At 56.5% G+C, this 20,619-nt stretch overlaps 1 protein-coding gene across 2 annotated transcripts in view; it reads left to right on the plus strand.

Annotated features, from left to right (window-relative positions):
- VAV2 (vav guanine nucleotide exchange factor 2) overlaps positions 1-20,011 on the plus strand; it is a 52,186-nt gene extending 32,175 nt beyond the window's left edge. Inside the window, exons 7-30 of one of the 2 annotated variants that reach the window (XM_049773751.1) lie at positions 214-312; positions 2,060-2,128; positions 2,477-2,577; positions 3,188-3,287; positions 3,676-3,771; positions 4,391-4,459; positions 4,527-4,613; positions 5,597-5,682; positions 5,936-6,068; positions 6,825-6,839; positions 7,546-7,655; positions 7,950-8,051; positions 8,135-8,223; positions 9,795-9,811; positions 10,193-10,214; positions 10,755-10,882; positions 11,409-11,483; positions 11,956-12,008; positions 12,637-12,753; positions 14,158-14,245; positions 14,671-14,794; positions 15,474-15,560; positions 16,025-16,179; positions 18,789-20,011. In XM_049773751.1, coding sequence (XP_049629708.1) covers positions 214-312; positions 2,060-2,128; positions 2,477-2,577; positions 3,188-3,287; positions 3,676-3,771; positions 4,391-4,459; positions 4,527-4,613; positions 5,597-5,682; positions 5,936-6,068; positions 6,825-6,839; positions 7,546-7,655; positions 7,950-8,051; positions 8,135-8,223; positions 9,795-9,811; positions 10,193-10,214; positions 10,755-10,882; positions 11,409-11,483; positions 11,956-12,008; positions 12,637-12,753; positions 14,158-14,245; positions 14,671-14,794; positions 15,474-15,560; positions 16,025-16,179; positions 18,789-18,836 — 2,070 coding nt within the window. In that variant the 3' untranslated portion in view covers positions 18,837-20,011. The remainder of the gene's footprint in view (positions 1-213; positions 313-2,059; positions 2,129-2,476; positions 2,578-3,187; positions 3,288-3,675; positions 3,772-4,390; positions 4,460-4,526; positions 4,614-5,596; positions 5,683-5,935; positions 6,069-6,824; positions 6,840-7,545; positions 7,656-7,949; positions 8,052-8,134; positions 8,224-9,794; positions 9,812-10,192; positions 10,215-10,754; positions 10,883-11,408; positions 11,484-11,955; positions 12,009-12,636; positions 12,754-14,157; positions 14,246-14,670; positions 14,795-15,473; positions 15,561-16,024; positions 16,180-18,788) is intronic. The other variant, XM_049773753.1, reaches the window with a different exon arrangement.
- Positions 20,012-20,619: the final 608 nt, after the last annotated feature.

Below are 20,619 nucleotides of genomic sequence, written 5' to 3' on the forward strand. Positions count from 1 at the left end.
TCCAGCAAGTGTGGGTTGCTGGCTATTTCTCCCGGGTGCAGAGGCCAGCAACCCCTGGGCTGTAGGCACACCCCTACCCAGCATGTCAAGGGGCCCCTCAGGCTTTTCCCTGTCTCATATCACCTGAGGCGGCATCCCCGCCCTGTGCCTCTGTGTCAGGCAGGTGTCCTTTTGATTCCTGGTTCCCACTCACCATTCACACCTGTCCTGCAGAAAATGGGCATGAGCCAGGATGACAAAAGAAGTCGCTGCCTGCTGGAGATCCAGGAAACTGAGGCCAAGTACTGCCGCACGCTGGAGGACATTGAGAAGGTGCTGCCCAAGAAACTTCACCCGCCTATCCTGGGCACTGGGGGGCTCCTTCCCTCCCTGTATCTGGACCTCTGCAGCCGCCCTGCCTGTCCACTGCCTCTGGATTCTGCCACATTGGCAGGCCATGACTCACCACAATGCTGCCCTCTGCTGGCAGCCCGATTCCTACAGCTGCTTCTGCCCCTCATCAGTCACTGCTAACAGCAGGCACCATTCTGCCAGTCTCACCACACATGTTCTTTGCCAGCCTGACCCAAACACACTCTCTTCCAGCCCCATCCCCTATCCCCTTGGCCTTGTTTCTCCTGGGTGCGCAGTGCCCCAGGCTTGCTCCTTAGGGGGCAGGCATTAGAGGAGGTGACCGTTGGGGGCCTCAGGCCAGAGCATCTTTGGGGACAATTTTGGAGAGGGCAGAGTGAGGGCACACTGAGAGCACAGCAGGGAGGCCACGGAGGGTCAGGGAGGTCAAAGGGCATCACAGGACTCTCAGCTGAAGGGGATCTGACTAGAGGGACACAGAGACCCCAAGATGAGAAAGTGGGGTGGGTAAAGAGGCAAGGGTAGAGGGAGTTGCAAAGGCAGGGCCCTGGCTACACTGGGAGTACCATATTTGCCGGCATGTAAGACGTCCCCCTAATTTTGCAGTTAAAACATAGGTTTAGGCCTATATTCGCTGTGTCAGACAGAATGTTCCTGTGCTGCAACTGTATGTGCCACAGTGAGCCAATCACAACAAGCAAAGGTTCAAAGGTTATACTGTAATAGACTTCCTCTCTGACTCTGGCCAATCTGAGCAGGCTTTTGACAGTGTAGATTCGGGTCCAGAACATTGTCTAATTTGCGTGCATCAAAAGCCTGCTTGGATTGGCTGAGTTAGAGAGGCAGTCCGAGCAGCCTTGCAGTGATTGGTCCCTTATCATAGGCACCTTTTCTGGCAATTCCCTGGTGGCGTCAGTTAATCTCCCCCACTACATGAACCAAACAACACCCCATCCTCGAACCCTAGCACTGAACCACCAACACGGTTAGCTGGTTTTGCCATATGTGGTCCCCAGATCTCCTGAGTACTGTTTGGGAGCCCCCAAGAAAGAGATTTGGAAACTCTACAGCCTGATTTTTTTTTTTGTTTCATTTAACGGCATATTGAAACATTTTTCGGGATATACTCGGTGTATAAGACGACCCCCAATTTTCGGTTAACTTTTTTTTGTTTCAAAAGTCCTCTTATACGCCGGAAAATACGGTAACTGTTCCCATGAGGACAGAGGACCAAGGCTGGGGCACTGCTTCAGGGCCCTCAGGCCTCACTGTCCTGGAGCACCTGGCCACATGGGTGTGTGCCAGCCTTTGGGTGGCCCATCCAGGGTGTTCCCTGCAGGAGTTCCCATCTCTCCCCATGGACTTGACCCATGTGAAAATCTGGGGAACCAGCCCTCCCTTCAGTGACCTCTGGAAGTCACTCAAGCTGGGACTCAGGGTGACCACTGTGGGTGACTCTCAAGGAAGGCAGGGCCTGGTTCTGTCTCGGATCCGCCCAGCTAAGAGGGCCCTTGAGGACGGTGTCACCCCCCAGGATGCCTCTCCATCCTGTGTCCCTCCCTGTGGTGAGCTAGGCAGCTTTGCTAAATCTTGGGGGATGCTGGACCAGTCCTGAGCCTGCTTGGTGTGAGGCTCCTGTGATAGCCCATGCACCTCACCTTGGGAGCCCTGTTGGGGGGCAGCGGCTGATTGCCTTCTGTCCCGTCAGAGCTACGTGAGCCCCTTGCGGTCCCTGTTGGGTCCGGCGGATATGGCCGCCATCTTCATCAACTTGGAGGTGAGCCTTGCTTGCTGGAACCCCTTACCCATTTCTCTCGGGACTGCTCGGCTGGGTATATCCTATGGGGGTACACACGCTCCCACTGCCCCTGTATGTCTGGCAGGGCTACCGGGCTAGCCGGGGTGAACTCAGTGTCAGTTCATTCTCAGCCCACAGTTCTTAGGTTTTGACGACCCAGCTCTTGCCCTGTATTCCTTGGTCTTTTGAGGGTCTAACCTAGACCCTGACTTCATTCTCCTCAAGTGGCGCCATAGACACAGGCAGGCTGAGGGAAGTGGGAAGCGAGGGGCTGCTTTCCATTTGTCTGCTGAGATGGGGCCCCCTGGCTGCTTATGTGCCCCCCAGGACCTGATGAAGGTGCACCAGAGCTTCCTGCGGGCCATTGACTTGGCCATGTTGGCGGGCGGTGGCTCCCTGGCCAAGGTCTTCTTGGATTTCAAGGAGCGGTGAGTGGGGGCAGGCGCAGGATATTTCTCTCCGAGGCTGAGGCCTCCCTGTGCCCCTGAACTGGGCCCTGGGCAGGGAGGTTTAGTGTGTGTCCTGGAACCAGGCCCCCAGACAATGGAGTGCTGGGCTTAGGCAGGACCACTGTAAACCATGAGTCTGGCCATAGGGTCTTTGCACCCCACAGTAGTGCACACAGGTGCCCCTAATAGGAAGTGCACAACTATGGTCAGGAATGTGGGTCCACTTGTACCTTCCCAGGGTGAACGGGATTGAGGCTGGACCTCCCCATTCCCCCCCCAGTACTGATCTGGACTGAACCCTAGTGCAGGGAGCCTGGGCCCCTCTGTGGGGCAGTTTAGCAAAGGGGAAAAAGAAAGGCTTCTGGGGAAATGGAATTCATCAGAGATACTAACTTGGGAGACCTTTGGATCAGCCTCTGTGTAGCCTGCTGTGACCTCTGAACTGGGATCCTGTAGCTACAGCCCAGGGTCACGCCCAGCCCATAAGCTATTTGTGTGTGTGTGTGTGTGTGTGTGTGTGTGTGTGTGTGTGTGTGTGTGTGTGTGTGTCTGTTCCTGTCTCAATCCATGTGTCTGCCGTGGGTTCCAGGCTCCTGATCTACGGGGACTACTGCAGCCGCATGGAGCATGCACAGAAGACGCTGAACCAGCTCCTTGCCAGCCGGGACGACGTGAGGCAGAAGGTGGAGGTAGGCCCCTTCCAGCCCTGCACCAAGTGAGGTCCTGACCCTTTGCTTGTGGGTTGTCTTAGTGGGAGCATCTGATTGGGTCAGCCCCCAGATGTGGACTCATGACCAATCCTGCTCAGTCAGGGGCTGTGGGGCCCTGACACTGGTTTGTGTGGACGTCCTGGACACCCTCCCCCTGACCTGTCCCCTTCCTTGCCTGATACCCCCTGTTTTCCTGCTGCCTGAGGGGGCCCCATTTCATGGTCAGGCCATGTTCTGTGGGAGCTGGAGCTGGCAGAGCTAGAGGGTTGAGGGCCCCATGCCCAGGAGAAGCGGTGGGTGCCAAGCTGAACAATAGGCCTGGCCCTGCAGCCCTGGCAAGGTGCCCACTGCTGCCCATCATGCCTAGGAGTGCACGCTGCGGGTCCAGGATGGGAAGTTCAAGCTCCAGGACCTACTGGTGGTGCCCATGCAGAGGGTGCTCAAGTACCACCTGCTCCTCAAGGTGCGTGGATAGGTGGGGCGAGGCCATGGTGGGGTGTTGTCTAAATATAAAGTATATAGTCCTAGGGTTGGGGGTGAGGCCTCCCTTGGCTCGGCCCAATGCCTGTAGCCCCTTCGGCCTGTGGGTCTGTAGTTTGCAGGGTAATGGTGGAGAAAGGAACCACAGTCAGTCAGTTGAAGTTTCAGCTTTATTTCAAGGCCCTAACTGCCATGTGCATTTCTCCACATGGCTTCTAAGCCAAGCTTTTTTAAGCAGCTTCTTTCTGCTGCCCTCCATCCATCCTACCTGCATCTGCCTCTCTCTCCTTCCCTAGCCAGCCCTATTCTTTATTCCCAACAGCAGCTCCTCCCTGGTGTGGGTAGAGCTGGCCATCAGGTGGGATAAACATAGTGGGGCAGTTTTTTTGGCAACCTTGAAAGGAAACAGGCCAAGGCCAGAAGGGCTGGGCAGGCTCCCCCGGGGTCTTCTCTGACTGAGATCCCTCAGCGCGTCTCATGCTATCCCCACATCCCCCTCCACAGATCTGGGGATGCTCTTCCCAGAGGGGGCCATTGGGCTTGGGCTTGGGTGGCCAAGGCCAAGAGCCCAAGTGGAGACAGTCCCTTTTATGCACCCCCAGGAACTCCTGAGCCATTCCACAGATCGGCCCGAGAAGCAGCAGCTGAAGGAAGCGCTGGAAGCTATGCAGGTAGATGGGAAACTGAGGCAGGACCGGCGGGATGGGGGACCAGCCCTCGCTGACCTGCTTCCCTCAGGACCTGGCCATGTACATAAACGAGGTGAAGAGAGACAAGGAGACGCTGAAGAAGGTGGCCGAGTTCCAGAGCTGCATTGAGAACCTGGTGAGGCCTTGGGTGGTGCGTGTCTGGGGATGGGGCCCAGCTGGGGGGCAAGAGGGTGCAGCTTAGTCCCCACACTGTGGTGGCCGCCCCAGAACCTGTGGCCAGACCTTCCCACCTGATTCAGTACCATGCACCCTGCACCCCACATCCCATACCCCACAACCCTACCCCATACCCCAGCATCCCGCATCTGGCACCACATCCTCCATCCCACACCCCACAGCCAACCACCTCAGTTCACCAACACCTCATATCCTGTACCTACACCCCAGTACCCCACATCTCAGGACCCCACACCCTAGCATCCTGTATCCCAACTCCCTACACTTTCACTCAGGTGGTAGCCTCAGCCAGGTCCTGCAGTGAGGCTGGAGGGGGGTTCCCCTCAGACATGAAGAGCTGGTTGGGATTGTTGTAAACACCCTGGTCACTCTGCTCTCCCCACCAGGTGCATCTGTAGTTCTTGGGGTGCTTGCCTTGCAGGGAACTCTCCTCCTGCTGAGCTACAATCATATCCAAACAGACACTGGGGGTAACCCCTTGTACCCACATGCCATTACACCTCTCCCATCCCCCATCCTCAGTCAGGAACGCCCAGGAGAAGCTCAAGGGCTGCCCAGAGTGGCACTGCTGGGGTGACCCCACTTCCAAGCCGGCAGTGCCTTCCCTTCAGCCAGAGGGTCAGGCAGCTTCTGGAGGGTTTAGGGAGCTCAGATGGAAACACTGTGGTTCCTACTGTGTTTGGGGGAACTCCAGCAGTGCTCTGTCTGATGGATGAGGGGGTCTGCTCACTGCCAGGCTCCTGGCACACGCAGCCTGTGTGTGACCCCAAGGTGAAGGGGGTCTGGAAGAGTGGCCTATGCAGCTGTTTTTTGCTCCCCCAGGCAGGGCAGTCCACCTGCAAGGGCTTGGTGGGGTTCATGCTCATAGCCTCACTCACTCACTCACTCACTCACTCACTCACTCTCACTCTTGCTCTGCAGCAAGTGAAGCTGGAGGAGTTTGGGCGGCCGAAGATCGATGGGGAGCTCAAGGTTCGCTCCATTGTCCACCACACCAAGCAGGACAGGTGGGCGATCGCCGAGCAATGACACCCTCCCTCCGCTCACCTATGTGCATGCTGGGGTCTGGCTTCCTGGGTTGCCGATGGGGCTGGGGGTGGGCAGGCAAACAGAACAGGTAGTGAGAGGAAGGCAATTTGGAGGTGGCTGAACCCTGACAGGAGGCCTTCCCCGAGGAAGTGTCTCCAGCTGTGAACCCCAACTGAAGGGTCCAGGGCTGCCTGGCAGGGAGGGCGCTGACCGCCCCCATGACGGGGCCAGGTACCTGTTCCTGTTTGACAAGGTGGTGATCGTGTGCAAGCGGCGGGGCTACACCTACGAGCTGAAGGAGATTATTGAGCTGCTTTCCCACAAGATGACGGACGACCCTACCAACAACAAAGACATCAAGAAGGTGGGGCCTAGGGCAACTGGCTTGTCTGAGACCACCAAGGACATAGGACTGGAGTCTCCTGGGGCAGGGGTGGGGCTGGAGGTCAGGGTTCTGGCTGCTTGGAGTGGGTTTATGGTTGCTGAGGTGGGGTCCTGGCTGCTGGAGGTGGGGCATAGGCATGAATCCTGGGGAGGGGGCTGGCCTTGGCTGCTGGTTGGGGCCATGGTTACTGGGTACAGTCCTGTGGCTGCTGGGGCAGGGCATGGCTTCTGGAGGCGGGGCATGGCTGCTGGGTGTGGTGTGACTTCTGGGGTAGGAGGTGGTCATGCTGCTGGGGGTGGGTTTATGGCTGCTGGAGGCAGGGTATGGACGCTGGGGGCGAAGCCATGGATGCTGGGGTGGGGCTGTGGCTTCTGAGGGCTTGTTTATGGCTGCTGGGGGCATGGCATGGTCTCTGGGTGGGGGTTGGAATGACAGCTGGGAGCAGAGCTCTGGCTGTTGGAGGCGGGGCCATGGCCCCTGGATTCTGAACTTGGGCTGCCACTTCTGCCGGGGTCTCTATCTCTACTTGAGTGCCATTGTGTGCAACCAGGGGCTCAAGAGCCTATTTGCAGACACTCCAGTCCTGGAGTCCAGAATGTGTAGTTGGAGACCTGGCAGAGCAGTCTGCGTAACCCCAATCGTGTTCCAGACAAGCAGTGGGGACCTTGTCCTCCCAGTAGGCCTTGCCTAACCCTCACTGATCTGTGTCCCTCTTCCTCCCCACATGCTTCCCAGTCTCATGGGAAAGTGGTAAGCACCGGTGCCTTCCTGGCCTGGCCCCCAGGCCTCTGAGGACACGGGCCACTAGGGGTCTCCTCAGCGGCCTTCCACCCCTGTGGCAGCCAGTGCAGTGCAGCATAGGGTCCCCATTAGAGGGATCAGTGATGCCCCCACACACTCCTGTGTCAGCTCCTCCAGTGTTTTCTGGCAGTCACTGGGTAGTGGGGTGTGAGTCAGAAGCCTGCAGCCTCACAACACTTCTGCTGCCTCTGTTTCACTGCAATGAAGGCTCAGTCTCTGGTGCAGGTGTTGGACTGGGCGGGTGGCTGTGGTCCTTTGGGGGGGTCTGTTGGTGTAGGCCTGTAGTCACAAGTTCCACACACATATGTATAGCACACAAGAACCATGTAGGTATCTCCAGGATACAAGCGTACACCTGTGCATGCCCTGTGCAGCCTAAGTAGTTAGTACATCTGTGGTCTGTCAGCCTGTCAGAACATGGTGTCTACATGGGTGTCACATGTATGCATGTGTCAGTGTATGTGTGGATTCATGGCAGTTTTTGTATGTCAGTTTGTTCACATTAACGTGTGCCAATGTGTGCACATGTGTGTGTCGGTGTCTTTGTGCACATGTCAGTGTGTCAGCATATGTCCTTGTCTGCACACGTATGTCAGCATGTGTGTCTGCTGGTGCCCCGTGCCCTGTGCCAGCCTCCCCTTGTGCCTGCCCGCAGTGGTCCTACGGCTTCTACCTCATCCACCTGCAAGGCAAGCAGGGCTTCCAGCTCTTCTGCAAGACGGAGGACATGAAGCGCAAATGGATGGAGCAATTTGAGATGGCCATGTGCGTGTTGGGGGACGGGTGTCCAGGACTGGGGGCTGGGGTGTCTGGTGCTGGGGGCTGGGGTGTCCAGGGCTGAGATGGCCATGTGCGTGCTGAGGTATGGGGGTGTCCAGGACCAAGATGGTCTGTGATTATGGGATATCTAGGGCTGGAGTAGGGGGTGTCCAGCTGGGAGTAGGGTCTGGAAGTTTCTCTGAGGCTGCCTCAGGTCAGGGGGGCCCTGTGCCATGGGACTCCGGGGGATGGGGTTTTACCACCTGGTGCATCTTCAGCACTGAGCCTGGCCGCCCACAGGTCGAACGTGAAGCCGGACAAGGCGGGTGCCAACCAGCACAGCTTCCAGATGTTCACGTTCTCCAGGACTACCACATGCCGCGCCTGCCGCATGCTGCTCAGGTGGGCTGGGCCGTGGGATGGACAGTTCGCGGGGGTGTTTCTTGGGCTGTAATATGCCCCCCTCAACCCACCTCCCTGCACAGGGGCACTTTCTACCAGGGCTACCTGTGTGCCCGGTGTGGCGTTGGGGCCCACAAGGAGTGTCTGGAGGTGACTCCGCCTTGCAAGACTGGTAAGTCCCTGGGACTCAGTTGGACACTCCCTGGCCTTTCCGCCTCAGTGACCCCAACAATCCAGAAAGTGAAACTGAGACTCAGAGTGGGTAGGGTGGTGGCGCCATCACTCAGTTTCAGCAGGCCCGTTTGGGTGGGTTAATTTTTGACAGCAGCTCTCAGGACCCACCTCTTCTGCCTCTTGGGTGCTCCTCCTAGAATTCCTGTCCTGGGAGGGCCCTGGTACTCTTGACCGGAACACCTGAGATGTCTGGTCCCCCCGCTCTAGTGTGTCAGGAAGAGATCGGTGCATGCCTGTATGTACATACGTGCACATGCAAATGTGTGCACTCGATGGCCCCTTTCTTGGGCTCATTTGGCAAGTGGGAAGTCCCAACCAGGCAGGACTGGCCTGTATTCAGGGCCTGGGTTGGGGAAATGGGCAGGACCCTGCCCAGATAAGTGAAAGAGAGGCATAGAACAGTTAAGGAAGGTTCTAGAAGGTTATTTTATTTTATTTTATTATTTTGGTTTTTCGGGCCACACCCGTTTGATGCTCAGGGGTTATTCCTGACTAAGCGCTCAGAAATTGCCCCTGGCTTGGGGGGGCTATATGGGATGTCGGGGATCGAACCGCGGTTGTGATCTTTCCTTGGCTAGCACTTGCAAGGCAGAGACACCTTACCTCTAGCGCCACCTCACCAGCCCCATATTTTATTATTATTTTTTGGTTTTGCATCACACTCGGCGGCACTCAGATTACTCCTGACTCTTTGCACAGGAATCAATCCCAGCAGATTTGGGAGACCCTATGGGAAGCTGGGGATTGAACCTGAGTCAACCGGGTGCAAGGCAAACACTCAGGCCCTGGTGTTATTCTATTTTATTTTATTAAAGTTTTTTGGCCACAGCCAGTGGTGCTAAGGGCTCACTCCTGATTCTGCACTCAGTAGTAACTTTTGGTGGGCACGGGAATCCTATGGGGTGCCGGCTGTATGCATGGGAGGTGCCCTCCCACTATGTTATGTCTCTGGCCCTGGTTCTGGAAGTTTTCAGAGCTGCTAAAGGCAGGGGCTGCAGTAGGGGTGGGGTGCCCGACCCAGGCCTCATTCAGAAATCTGTGGTCCTGGGATCCTGTCCCCAAAGACCTGCCTGTCTGCAGTAAATGCTTAGTGCTCTGGGCATTCTGCACTTCCTGCTGCAGTGTTTCTGTCTATTGTTTCCTGCCCAGCTTTGTGGTCTCTGGCCCAACCCTGAGGCAGCCATGGAAGCATTGGGCCCCACCCTCCCCAATTCCCTAGAGCCCCGCCTTCCTGGCTCCTCATCCACTTTGCTTGCCCACACTGCCCCCTGGTGGACTTGTATGGCCTCACACAGATAAGGAGCAAGAGCGTTCCTGGACTCTGAGGCTCAGGGGAAGAATCCTGGGAGAGAAAAGGACAGAGAAGGGACGAAAGTGAGAGGGCAGCCAGCTTGGTCCGCAGACTGCACGAGTTTCTCAGTCTCCAGTGATCAGCACTCCTAGCCAGCAGTGTTGGGGAGGGTGGGTGTACCTGCTCTGCCTTCCTGAGTTCCTACCCTTCTTTTGCAGGTTCCCCTGCAGACCTGGTGAGTCCCTGGGTGTCATCCCCGTAGGGTGCCCCTTCTGCTGGCCCTGGGCTCCAGCTGCTGCTTTGAGAATTGACTGAGGTGGCACTTGAGTCCGTCTTTTGAATGGCCGGTCCCCAAGCCTGTGGGGAGCACAGCCCCTAGTTGCCAGGTGGCAAGACCCAGTCCAGAGTGAGGAGGCCATGCCAGATCTGAACTTTTCAGGGCAGGCTTCCTGGAGGTGGGGCTGGGAGAGGGGATGCATGTTTTATGGCAGCCTGTGGTGGAAGGTGTGTTGAGTTTTGGGGTTCTGCAGCCTAGGGGAACCTCAGCAGGTCCCTTACCCGGAGCTGAGGGGTCCCAAGTGCCTGCTTCTCCCCTCATCTCCATTCTCATCTACAGGATGCCATGGGAGCCAGCCCAGGTGAGCCTCCACTGGTGCCTGCCCTGGTCACCACCAGCCAATCATCTCAGGGCCCTTCTGATTGGCCCACTCAGGCCCTGTGACCCCTCTGCTGCTCCTGATGACATGAACAGGCTGGGCTGGTTCCCTCCTGCAGGACCCACTGCCCACAGCCTGGGATGGACACAGCCCTAACAGCCGCAAGCAGAGCTGCTGGCACAGGGCACTCAGATCTTCTCTGTTGGGCAGGCCTGGGCCCTACTGGGCCGTGCTGAGTCCTCCTGGGACACACTAGCCTTCCTGGTCAGAGGAGTGATCCCTCAGAGGCTCTGCCTCTGACCCCAAAAGCCTGTAGCCATGGGAGCTGGCTAGGATCCCATTTCTGTCTGACCCATCTCTGTCCTGACCCCACCCAGATGTACCCTTGGACATCTGCTGCTCCCATAGTGGATGGTCTCTCCCTGTGGGTCTGGAATTCCCCCATCCTTCTATTGGGCAGGTCCTGGCCATCCCCTGTGTTGTGTTACCGCGGTGGTCCCCAGGCAGCTGCATGTTTTGCAGGTCCAAGGATGGTGGCTGTGCAGAATTACCATGGTAGCCCCGCTCCCCCTGGGAAACCAGTGCTTACCTTCCAGGCGGGTGACGTCATCGAGCTACTGCGGGGTGACCCTGAGTCTTCATGGTGGGAGGTAGGTTCAGGGATCCCAAGTGCATGGGTGGAGATGGGCCAGGGATGTCCTAGCACCCAAACATCTGGCCCAGTTGGGTCCAGCAGACCTCCCATTCTCTTGTCCCCCAAACCCTGTCCCATCCCAACCTTATGGGGACTTGTGTCTACCCTGACATTCAGGATCTGCTGGGAGGGGCCCTCTGCTCACCAGCTCTACCCAGGACCCTTATTCTATGGTTTCTGGAGTTCCCAGATATCAGGCCTGACCCAGGACCAGAGCTGGCAGGTTTAGGGTAGCCCTGCTATGATCTCCAGGTGTGGCAGCTGCCAAGGGATGAGGTCCATGGACCCTCTGCTTAATGACAGCCAACACCTGCCTAAAGGTCACTTGGCCATGGGGGGGGTGACAGTGGGCACCAGCCATGAGGTAACCACTATAGCAGTACAGCCCCATCCTGCACTGGTCCCTGCACTGACCCTTGTGGTGACCTGACCCCGATGCTGACCCCTGCTCTGATCCCACACTGACCCTTTTCTGCCCCCAGGGGCGCCTGGTGCTGACTCGAAAGTCTGGCTGGTTCCCCAGCGCATCTGTGAAGCCATGCCCTGTGGACGGCCGGGTAAGTCCCTCCAAGGAAGCTTCTCAAACAGCAGCCCCTCAGGCGAGCCACATCCTGCGGGTGAAGTTGTAGGGACAGGGGTGTCCCCCAGGTGAATGCCTCCTGCTGGACATGTTTGGCCATCCAGTACCTTTCTCTACACTGGGGACTCCCATCTCTGATCTGTCCCCAGACAGGTCTGGGGTCCCTATGTGGTGTCTCCCTATGGCACTCTAGCAGGGTGGCTGGCACCTCCAGGGCATTGGAAGCCCAGCCTGGTTCTCCCCATAGACACAGCAGGAAGTGGGTTGCTTCTGTTCAGGGACCATCTTAGCCAAGGGGCCCTCAGCTTTACCCTATCACAGAGACCCCACAGCAGAGAAGGGGGTGTGGGCCTTGGTTCCCCCATTTGCTGATGGAGAGGGTCAGGGGAGGAGGAGACAGAGTGGGATCCCAGTTAGGGTGATGAGCCCTCTCACCATTGTCTCTGCAGCCTCCAGTCAACCGGCCACCGTCTCGAGAGCTAGACTACACTGTGTACCCCTGGTAAGTGCAGCTGCCCCTCTGTAGTGCCCTTCTCCGAGATTGCCTATCATGCAGGGGGTCAAACCCTTTAGTTTGTGACCTGTAATGGGGCTCCCCACTTCCCTAGTCAGTACAGGGTGTGGGGGGCTTTAGATCAGTGTCTGACTTGGGAGTAGAATTGAGAGGGCCACCAGGGATGGTGAGACTCAGGGTGCAAGTGCTGCTAGCACCTCAGGGAATCAGGGCTGCAAGAATGTTGGGGGCTGCAGGGATGTCAATGGTCTAGAGGAACATTGGGGGGCTGCAGGAATGTTGGGGTGTAGGAATTTAGGGGGCTGCAGGATTTTGGGAGCTGTAGGAATGTTAGGGGGTTGAAGGAGTATTGGGGGGCTGTTATAGGCCCCTTGCTGCAGATCTGCAGTGACAGCCCCACGCCTCCACCTGAGGTGGGGTTTCCCCTGTGGTGGCCAGAAATTTCCTTCAGCAGTAAGGCCTCCCATCTGCATGCCGAGCTGGGGAAGCCGGTGCCACAATTCCTCGAATCTGGAATCTTTGCTTCCATTCTCCCCTTCCTGGAGGCTTGCTCACTGTTCGCGCACAGCAGGGTGTGTGGTGGAGGCTGGTTGCCCTGACGTCCCTTTACCCCCAGGTTCGCAGGCAGCATGGAGCGGCAGCAGACAGACAACCTACTCAAGGCCCAGGCCAGCGGCACCTACCTCATCCGTGAGCGGCCTGCCGAGGCCGAGCGCTTCGCCATCAGCGTCAAGTATGTGCCCCTGGGAGTCAGGAGCCCCTGATCCTGGGTTCACAAGAGGGGACCCTGGGTGAGAGGATGAGAATGCCTGGGGTCAGACAGCCCTCCAAGTGGCCTTGGAAAAGACACTGGCCTGCCCTGGCTTGCCCACTTCTGGCCTTTCCTGGGCTGTCCCCTGCAAGACCCAAATATGAGGACCTGGTGTGCTGTGACCTGGGCAGATGACTGGAGCCATGAAAGGCAGGCCTGAGCTGGGGTCCTACATATTAGGGGTGTGAGGCAAGAATTCATGGAGGAGAATAGGGTGGCTGTGGGGGACAGGACAGGTTAGTCCCAGCTCTCTGTGCCTTTCCCAGTGAGGGGCCGATGGCACAGCACCCGGAATTGTGGAAAAGTGTGCCTGTGTGTGTATAAATGTGTGTAACAACTGCACACCAGTGTGTGCCCAAATGAATGCATGAATGTATGCACTAATGTGTTCTGTGTATGAAATGTGTCACATGTACTAGCATGTGTGCTTGTGAGTGTGCATTTTTTTCATGCTAAGGCTTGGATGCTGCAGAGGAACATCCCCAGGCCCACCGGCTGTAGAGTAGTTGCTGATGGCACCTGAGGTGGGGGGGAGTGGAAAGGGATCTGGAGAGCTAGGAGACCGCCTCGGGCACACACCACAGGCTGGGTCTGAGCTCCTGGTTCTAATGGTGGTGATTGGGGTGTTGCTGGGCAGGATCCCCCAGGGGTCTGGCTGCTCTGGGCTTGAGGTTTAATCAGTATTAGGCCTTCAGGGCGGTGTTGCCAGGTCTATATAAAGGCTGCTGATAGTAGCTGAGGCTGATGGCCTCTAGGCCCTCCAGACTTCCTGGCATCTTTCCTGGGGCACTGTAGGAAAAGGGCATGATGGGGGGGGGGTGGAGAGGTTTAGGAGGGGGAAGGTAGATGGTTCAAAAAGTGCTGGATGTCTGCAGGGTTGGTCCAGAGGGTGGTCTGGGGGTCAGTGACTGGGTCGTCTGGGATTATGGTCTTGGGACTGGTCAGTGGGTGGATGGTCCAGGGGGTGGCTAGATGATCTGGGTAGGGTTGGTGGTCCAGGTGGTGGGCAAATCTGAGATAGGTGGGTGGTCTGTGATCAATGGTCCGGGAGTTGGGACTGGAGAGATAGCATAGTGGTAGGGCATTTGCCTTGCATGCAGCCAATACAGGATGGATGGTGGTTCGAATCCTGGCATCCCATATGGTCCCCTAACCCTGCCAGGAGCTATTTTTGAGTACAGAGTCAGGAGTAACACCTGAGTGCCGCCGGGTGTCACCCAAACCAAAAAAAAAAGTAGTCTGGGAGCAGATCCTGGGTCTGGACTGGGGGTGCCTGCGGCCTCATGCCAGGTGCACAGCAGGTATCTGACTGCAGTGCATGTACAGGTTCAACGATGAGGTGAAGCACATCAAGGTGGTGGAGAAGGACGGCTGGATCCACATCACCGAAGCTAAGAAGTTTGAGAGTCTCCTGGTGGGTGACCATGGGCTCCCCTGCCTGTGAAGGCCAGCTCCCCCATCCTCCCTCACATCTGGGCCCCAGGTCAGGCATGTGCTCCTGGAGCTCAGGAGAGCCATGGGACTCCCTCCCCTAAAATCAATGCTCAATTTTTGGGGTGAGTCTCTCCCACACCCACAGTTCTTCATGTCACCCAGGGTAAGCTTCCTCCTCTGGGTTTGAAGTCCAGCCATTGGCCAAACTCACTGAACCCATCCAGGCCCAAAACCCTCTCATGAACACAGCCAGAAAGATTCCTTGAGAAATAGAGAGATTGAAGAGAAATAGCTAGTTTGAAGGGTTTTCTGACCTGCTGCCTGGGACCGGATATTGGGGGGCAGGAAAAGGCAGGTGGGGAACGGAGGGCTGCCTAGCAGTGGTGGCAGCATGCGTCTTTGTAGGAGCTGGTGGAGTACTACCAGTGCCACTCGCTCAAGGAGAGTTTCAAGCAGCTGGACACAGCACTCAAGCACCCCTACAAGTCCTGTGAGCGTGCGGCCCCCAGGGCCTCCAGCCGCTCCCCAGGTGAGTTCTGCACCATGCCAGGCCTGGACAGGTGGCTGAGTGCTTGGAGGCTGGTGGGGGCCACGTGAGCACCCAGAAACCCCCTTTTCCCTGGCCCTCTGTGTTCCTGGGACACACTCCTCAGTTCCCTGCTCCCAGCCCAGTGACCCTGTTCTCCAAGCTGCACCCGTGACCCATCCATGGGGCCTGTGAGACCAACATCCCCAAGAGCCAGGTGGAGAGGGACAGGGCTAGACTCCGGGGTGCCTGGCTGTGTGGGAGGGGGGGCGGTACAGGCAGCCAGGTTGTGCAAAAGGGAGCGGGTTACAGGTGCCCTGGCTGCATAGAAGGGTGTGGGTACAAGAAGCCTTGACTGTATAATTGTGGGTACCAGGCCTGTCTTGCAGTTTTGGGTACAGGTGGCTGGGTTGTGCAGGAGAGAGTTGGTATAGGTGGCTGGCCTGTCTGGTTTGTGGGTACAAGCGGCTGGGCTGTACGCAAGCAGGTGGGGAGCCCAGTAGGGCCTGGTTGTGCGGTTGCAGGTACAGGTGGCTGGACTTGTGCGGTTGTGGGTACAGGGCTTGGCTCTGGTTGCGAAAACAGGCACAGGGCTATGCGGGAGCAGGGCAGGGCCTGGCTGTGCTGTGCCTTGTGGGCCCCTCCCTCGCCCCCTTTCATGGTCTCTCTCGCCTCTTTGCAGCTTCCTGTGCCTCCTCCAACTTTTCTTTTCTCAGTCCTCAGGGCCTCGGCCTCGCTTCTCAGGGCTCCTCTGCTCCCTTCTGGTCAGGTACCAATGCTGTCGTCCGGCCTGGGGGCGCTGGCCCTGCCCCTTTTCACAGCCTACAGCCTGGGGGAGGAGGGGTGGACTCAGCACTGGGTCTTGGCTCCTGAATCACCCCTGCATCCCTCGTGCACTCCCAGCCCCCTAGCCCTGCCCTGTTGCGGCCCACAGGGGCACAGCACCCACCACTGCAGAGTTCCCTCCCGGCAGCCCTGCCCTCATCTATCACTGCCATTGTCATCTGTCCAGTTGTGCTCGGGGTCTAGGTCCAGCTGGAGTCCTGCACTGGTTTCCAACTCCAGAATAAGGGGACATGGGGTGGGGATAGGGCACTAGATGCATTCATAAGAGGTGAGCCCGGAGCAGAGTGGGTCAGAGCAATCCAGGGTGTCCCAATGCTGGCTCCTGGTCTTAGGACTCGGGTGGGACCCACCCTGCATGGCTCCAAGTAATGCTGCCATCTTCCACAGTTTTCACGCCCCGCGTCGTTGGCACCGCCGTGGCCAGGTACAACTTCGCTGCCCGGGACATGCGAGAGCTCTCGCTGCGGGAGGGGGACTTGGTGAGGATCTACAGCCGCGTTGGTGGTGACCAGGGCTGGTGGAAGGGCGAGACCAATGGACGGGTGAGTGAGTCCTGCGGTGGTGGAAGTGGTGTTGGAGTTTGGTGAATATCCCAGCTTGGTCGCCCCACTTTGTTTCTCTCGGCCTTTATTCCTTGGGCCCTTCTCTCCTCATTTCTCATCTGTTCTGTCCACGTCCCATTCCTAGGGTTGAACCTCACTGGTGGGGGTCGGGGTTGGGGGTATGTGTTCCTAGCTCTAGCCAGCCAATAATATTTGATTAAGGTATTTCCTAAAGGAGCGGACCCCTTTTATGACTGCTACTGGACTGCTGCTAGGATAATACAGTAATGTAGGACAAGAAGTCCCAACTTCCTGTATATCATTCCCAACTTCTTTTTTTTTTGTGTGTGTGTGGGTGGGGTCACACTCGGCAGCACTCGGTTACTCCTGGCGTCATGGGGGACCATATGAGATGCCGGGATTCGAACCACTGTCTGTTCGAATCAGCTGTGTACAAGGCAAATGCCCTAGATTGTGCTATCTCCTGGCCCCCCATTCCCAATTTCTGTGTATTTATCAGCCTTGACTCCTATGTATCAGCTCTAACTTCCTGTGTATCAGTCCTGACTTCCTGTGTATCAGCCTGACTTCCTGCGTTTTGGATCCGATTTTCTGTATTTCAGCCCTGACTTCTTCTTTGTCAGCCCCGACTTTGTCAGCCCTCTTTGTCAGCCCCTGTGTTTCAAGCCTGACTTCCTGTATATTCATCTTGTCTCCCTGCATGTCAATCCTGATTTTCTATTTATCAGTTGACTTCCGATGTATCATTCCCAACATCCTGTGTGTCAACCCTGACTTCCTGTATATCAGCCCTGACTTTCTTTGTGTGTCCGGTCTTCCTGCATGACTTCCTGAGTGTAAGTCCTGATTTTCTATGTGTCTGTTCTGTCCTCCTGTATTTCCTATCTTTCTGTGTGTCCTGATTTCCTGTGTATCTGTCCTGCCTTCTGTGTCCAGCCCAGTGGTCAGCCCTTCTATTGGACTCCTCATTGCAGTTAACTATTGTTTCCACTTTTATTTTTTGTTTTTTTGGGTCACACCTGGCTGTGCTCAGGGGTTATTCCTGGTTCTACACACAGAAATTGCTCCTGGCAGGCTCAGGGGGACCATATGGGATGGCAGGATTCAAACTACTGTCCTTCTGCTTGCATGACAAACACCCTACCTCCATGCTATCTCTCTGGCCTATTTCCACTTGTTGAGTGTCTGGTCCTGCCTTTGTTCTCTAACTGGAACATCTGTTTTGAGGCCTACAGACTGAGTCACATTTTCTGTGGAAGCCCCAGTTGAACCTGATGCTGTTGCTTGGTTCTGAGGGTGGCCTCAACTTGCTGATGAAGCAGAAGGGGGACTTCCTCGGAGAGGGTTTTGTATGCTCCCTACCCATAAAGTTGTCAGGGCTGCTGTAACTCAGGGCCTTGCAAATGGTTCCTGGCCTCCATGGGGAGGCTAAGTATTGAACTCCAGACTTCTGAAGCTCTCCTTATTTCTCCCTTCCATGCCTCCCATTGCCTCCACATGCATCTACTCACATAGATGCGCACACACCGATATACATGTTAAATATGCAGACATGATCACCTATAGTCACGTGTGCTCACACATACAGGTACGGTGCTTACACCTATATGTGTGCGCTGAGAACACAGATGTGAACAAACACATGCAAACTCATGCTGATGTGTACAAAGATGTAGAGATGCATACAGCCCCCACACCCCTGAATATTGAAGCAGGCATAAGGGCATAAGGGCACATATGGATGTGCACTTGCATATGAGTCAAGATGCTCTTGGAGATGTGCTCACCGATATACACATGTTTTTGTGCACCTGGAAGTGAGCTCATCTTTGCGCACATATGTGGAGGCATGTTGCAGAACAACCTTTGATGGGGTTGACTGATGGAGGGATGGAGGATGAGGTCTTTCTCCTCTAGCTCGAACCAGTCTGTCACCCTGTTCAGCCGGTGGTTCTGAAGTGAATGCGGCGGGAATAAAGCTAACAGGCAGTCAGGCTTCAGAAGATATCAGCTTTATTCCATCAATAAGGCTGAAGCCAAAAGCCCCAGAATCAGCGCCAGAGAAAAAGCCCCTACCTTCCACAGACCCTTGCTTTTATACATGAGAATCAGGTACCATCCTAGGGTGGGAGCAGAATCAGGTACCACCTTAAGGTGAGAACAGAATGTCAGGTCACACCCTAGGGTAGGGCAGAATTACCGATCAGGGTAGGACCAGTAACATATTAATCCCATGGAAATGTTTACATTCACAACAGAGGCATACTCATAAATGTGGAGGTCTGCTCTCTATACACATATGGAGAGGTATGGGACTGGAGCAAGAATACCGCAGGGAGGGTGTTTGTCTTGCATGTGGCTGACCTAGGTTCCATCTCCAGCATCCCATAGGGTCCCCTGAGCTTGCCAGGAGTAATTTCTGAGCACAGAGCTGGGAATAACTTGTGAGTACCAGATGTGGCCTGAAAACAGAGGCATGCTCAACTTACATATACCTGGAAGCATGCTCACTCACACACTCTTGTGTTGACATACACAGGCAGGCATGCTCATCCACACACATCTTCCTCGCTCCACTGTCGTTTCAGATCGGCTGGTTCCCTTCTACATATGTGGAAGAGGACGCTGTCCAGTGAGGGGAGCCTGGACAGTTCCTGCCTCTTCTCCAGTGTCGCTTGGCACCAGGACTCAGGGTGGTGGCCACCAGCTGCGTGTCTTCCCGGCCTCTGAACACTCGCCCAGCGCCTGCCCAGGGCCCACATGTACATAGTAGGGGACTGTCCCTACTGGAACCCTGAGCCAGCGCTGCCATTCGTGTGTGGTGGGGCCCATCCCCAGGCCCTCGGGCTCCACTTCCTGCGGCTCCAGGATCCCTCAGCTTCCCGGGACCTTGGTGCCCAGCACTTATAGAGACTCTGGGGCACTGCGCCCCCCACGGTACTGTTCTCTGTCCTGAGTCCCAGGACATGCCTGTGCCTGTCCTTGTCCTGCTGCCAGAGGCATCATTCCCGGCCTTGCCGGCTTCTGCACCATGAGCTGGCTCAGGGCTCCCCGGAAACAAGTGCTCTTGGGGCGCCTCTCCCCCTGCACACCCGTGTTCCCAACAGACTCCTCCTGACCACTGACTCAGCCAGATCCTGCTGCTCCTCGGTCTGTGTCATGGGGGTCTGGTGATGCTGTCTGTGGCCCAGCCAAGAGCATCTATGAGATGCTGAGGTCCCCTGTGTGGGGAGGTGGCGGGCACAAGCTCCCAGAACAGGTGGGAGGAGGCTTGTGAAGATGATGCGGGGCTTTCGGGGCCTTGAGAAAGCAGGCTCCATTGCTGTTGGGGACACGCTGAGCACTAACCAGCCTGTCTATGTCACTGTGTCTGCCAAGTTTTGTTTTGTGTTTCTGTTGTTGCTGGGGCTTTGGCGTGTTCATTTTGTAAGGTAAGGAAGTTTGGAATCATTCTCTCCAAAGCTCCCTTCATGTGTCTGTGGGTACGAAGGATGAGATTTTTCTCAGAACAGACCGGGAGTCTGCGGGGCCTGGACCCACATCACGCACGCCTGTTCCATGTCTGCTGTCTGGAAGCCTGTGGGGGGAGCAGTGAGGGACCTGCCCTGCCCTAGGAAGGGGGTTGGGGGCCCTGGGCTGGACATTCGCTGTGAACACAGGAGCCTGATGCATGCGAGTCAGGGATCCGGGGGCCCACAAGCCCAAAAGGAACAAAACTGTACTTTTGCCAATGGGATTTTTCAGACCCCGGTTTTTACTGCCAATAAACCTGCGTTCTGCACCGCGGGAGTCGCTGCCGGCCCGCCCGGGAGAGCATAGTCCTGTGTGTATCTGTCACGGCCAGCTTGGGTGCGGGGTTGGATGGTGCTGGGTTCTGGCGAGGGTCATGGTCTAGGCCGGTCTCCATCTAAGGCAACCTCCAAACCCTCTCTCCCCGCTCTACCCTCGTCCTTCAATACGCTGCCTTCGTCAAGGATCTCCTGGCCCAAGGTGGGTGCTGGAGCTCCTGCCATCAAGACGTGTGCTGAAGTGGAGGCCTACAGAGCACTGGGGCTTTTAAGTTGCCTGTCACACTGAATAGGTCAGAATATCTGCTCCAGTCCACATGGAAAGTGGATGCCGAGGGTTTATGTTTAGTCACCCAACCAGAGGGCCCCATGCTTGTTACATTTTTTGGGGGGCAAAAAGCCCCTAGTGCCCTGGAATATTATTCTGGAGGTAAACAGGAAGCCCCCCCCCCAAGCACCCAAGACACTGCATGCCCTTTTGGTAGTGGCCCTGCCCACTCTGGGAAGCACTATCCCAGATTTAAGACAGCAGGAGAGGGCCTGAGAGACAGCACAGCGGTAAGGCATGCCTTGCATGCAGAAGGACAGTGGTTCAAGTCCCGGCATCCCATATGGTCCCCTGAGCCTGCCG

The sequence above is a fragment of the Suncus etruscus genome, chromosome 5 (assembly GCF_024139225.1).
Source record: "Suncus etruscus isolate mSunEtr1 chromosome 5, mSunEtr1.pri.cur, whole genome shotgun sequence".
Classification (NCBI taxonomy): Eukaryota; Metazoa; Chordata; class Mammalia; order Eulipotyphla; family Soricidae; genus Suncus; species Suncus etruscus.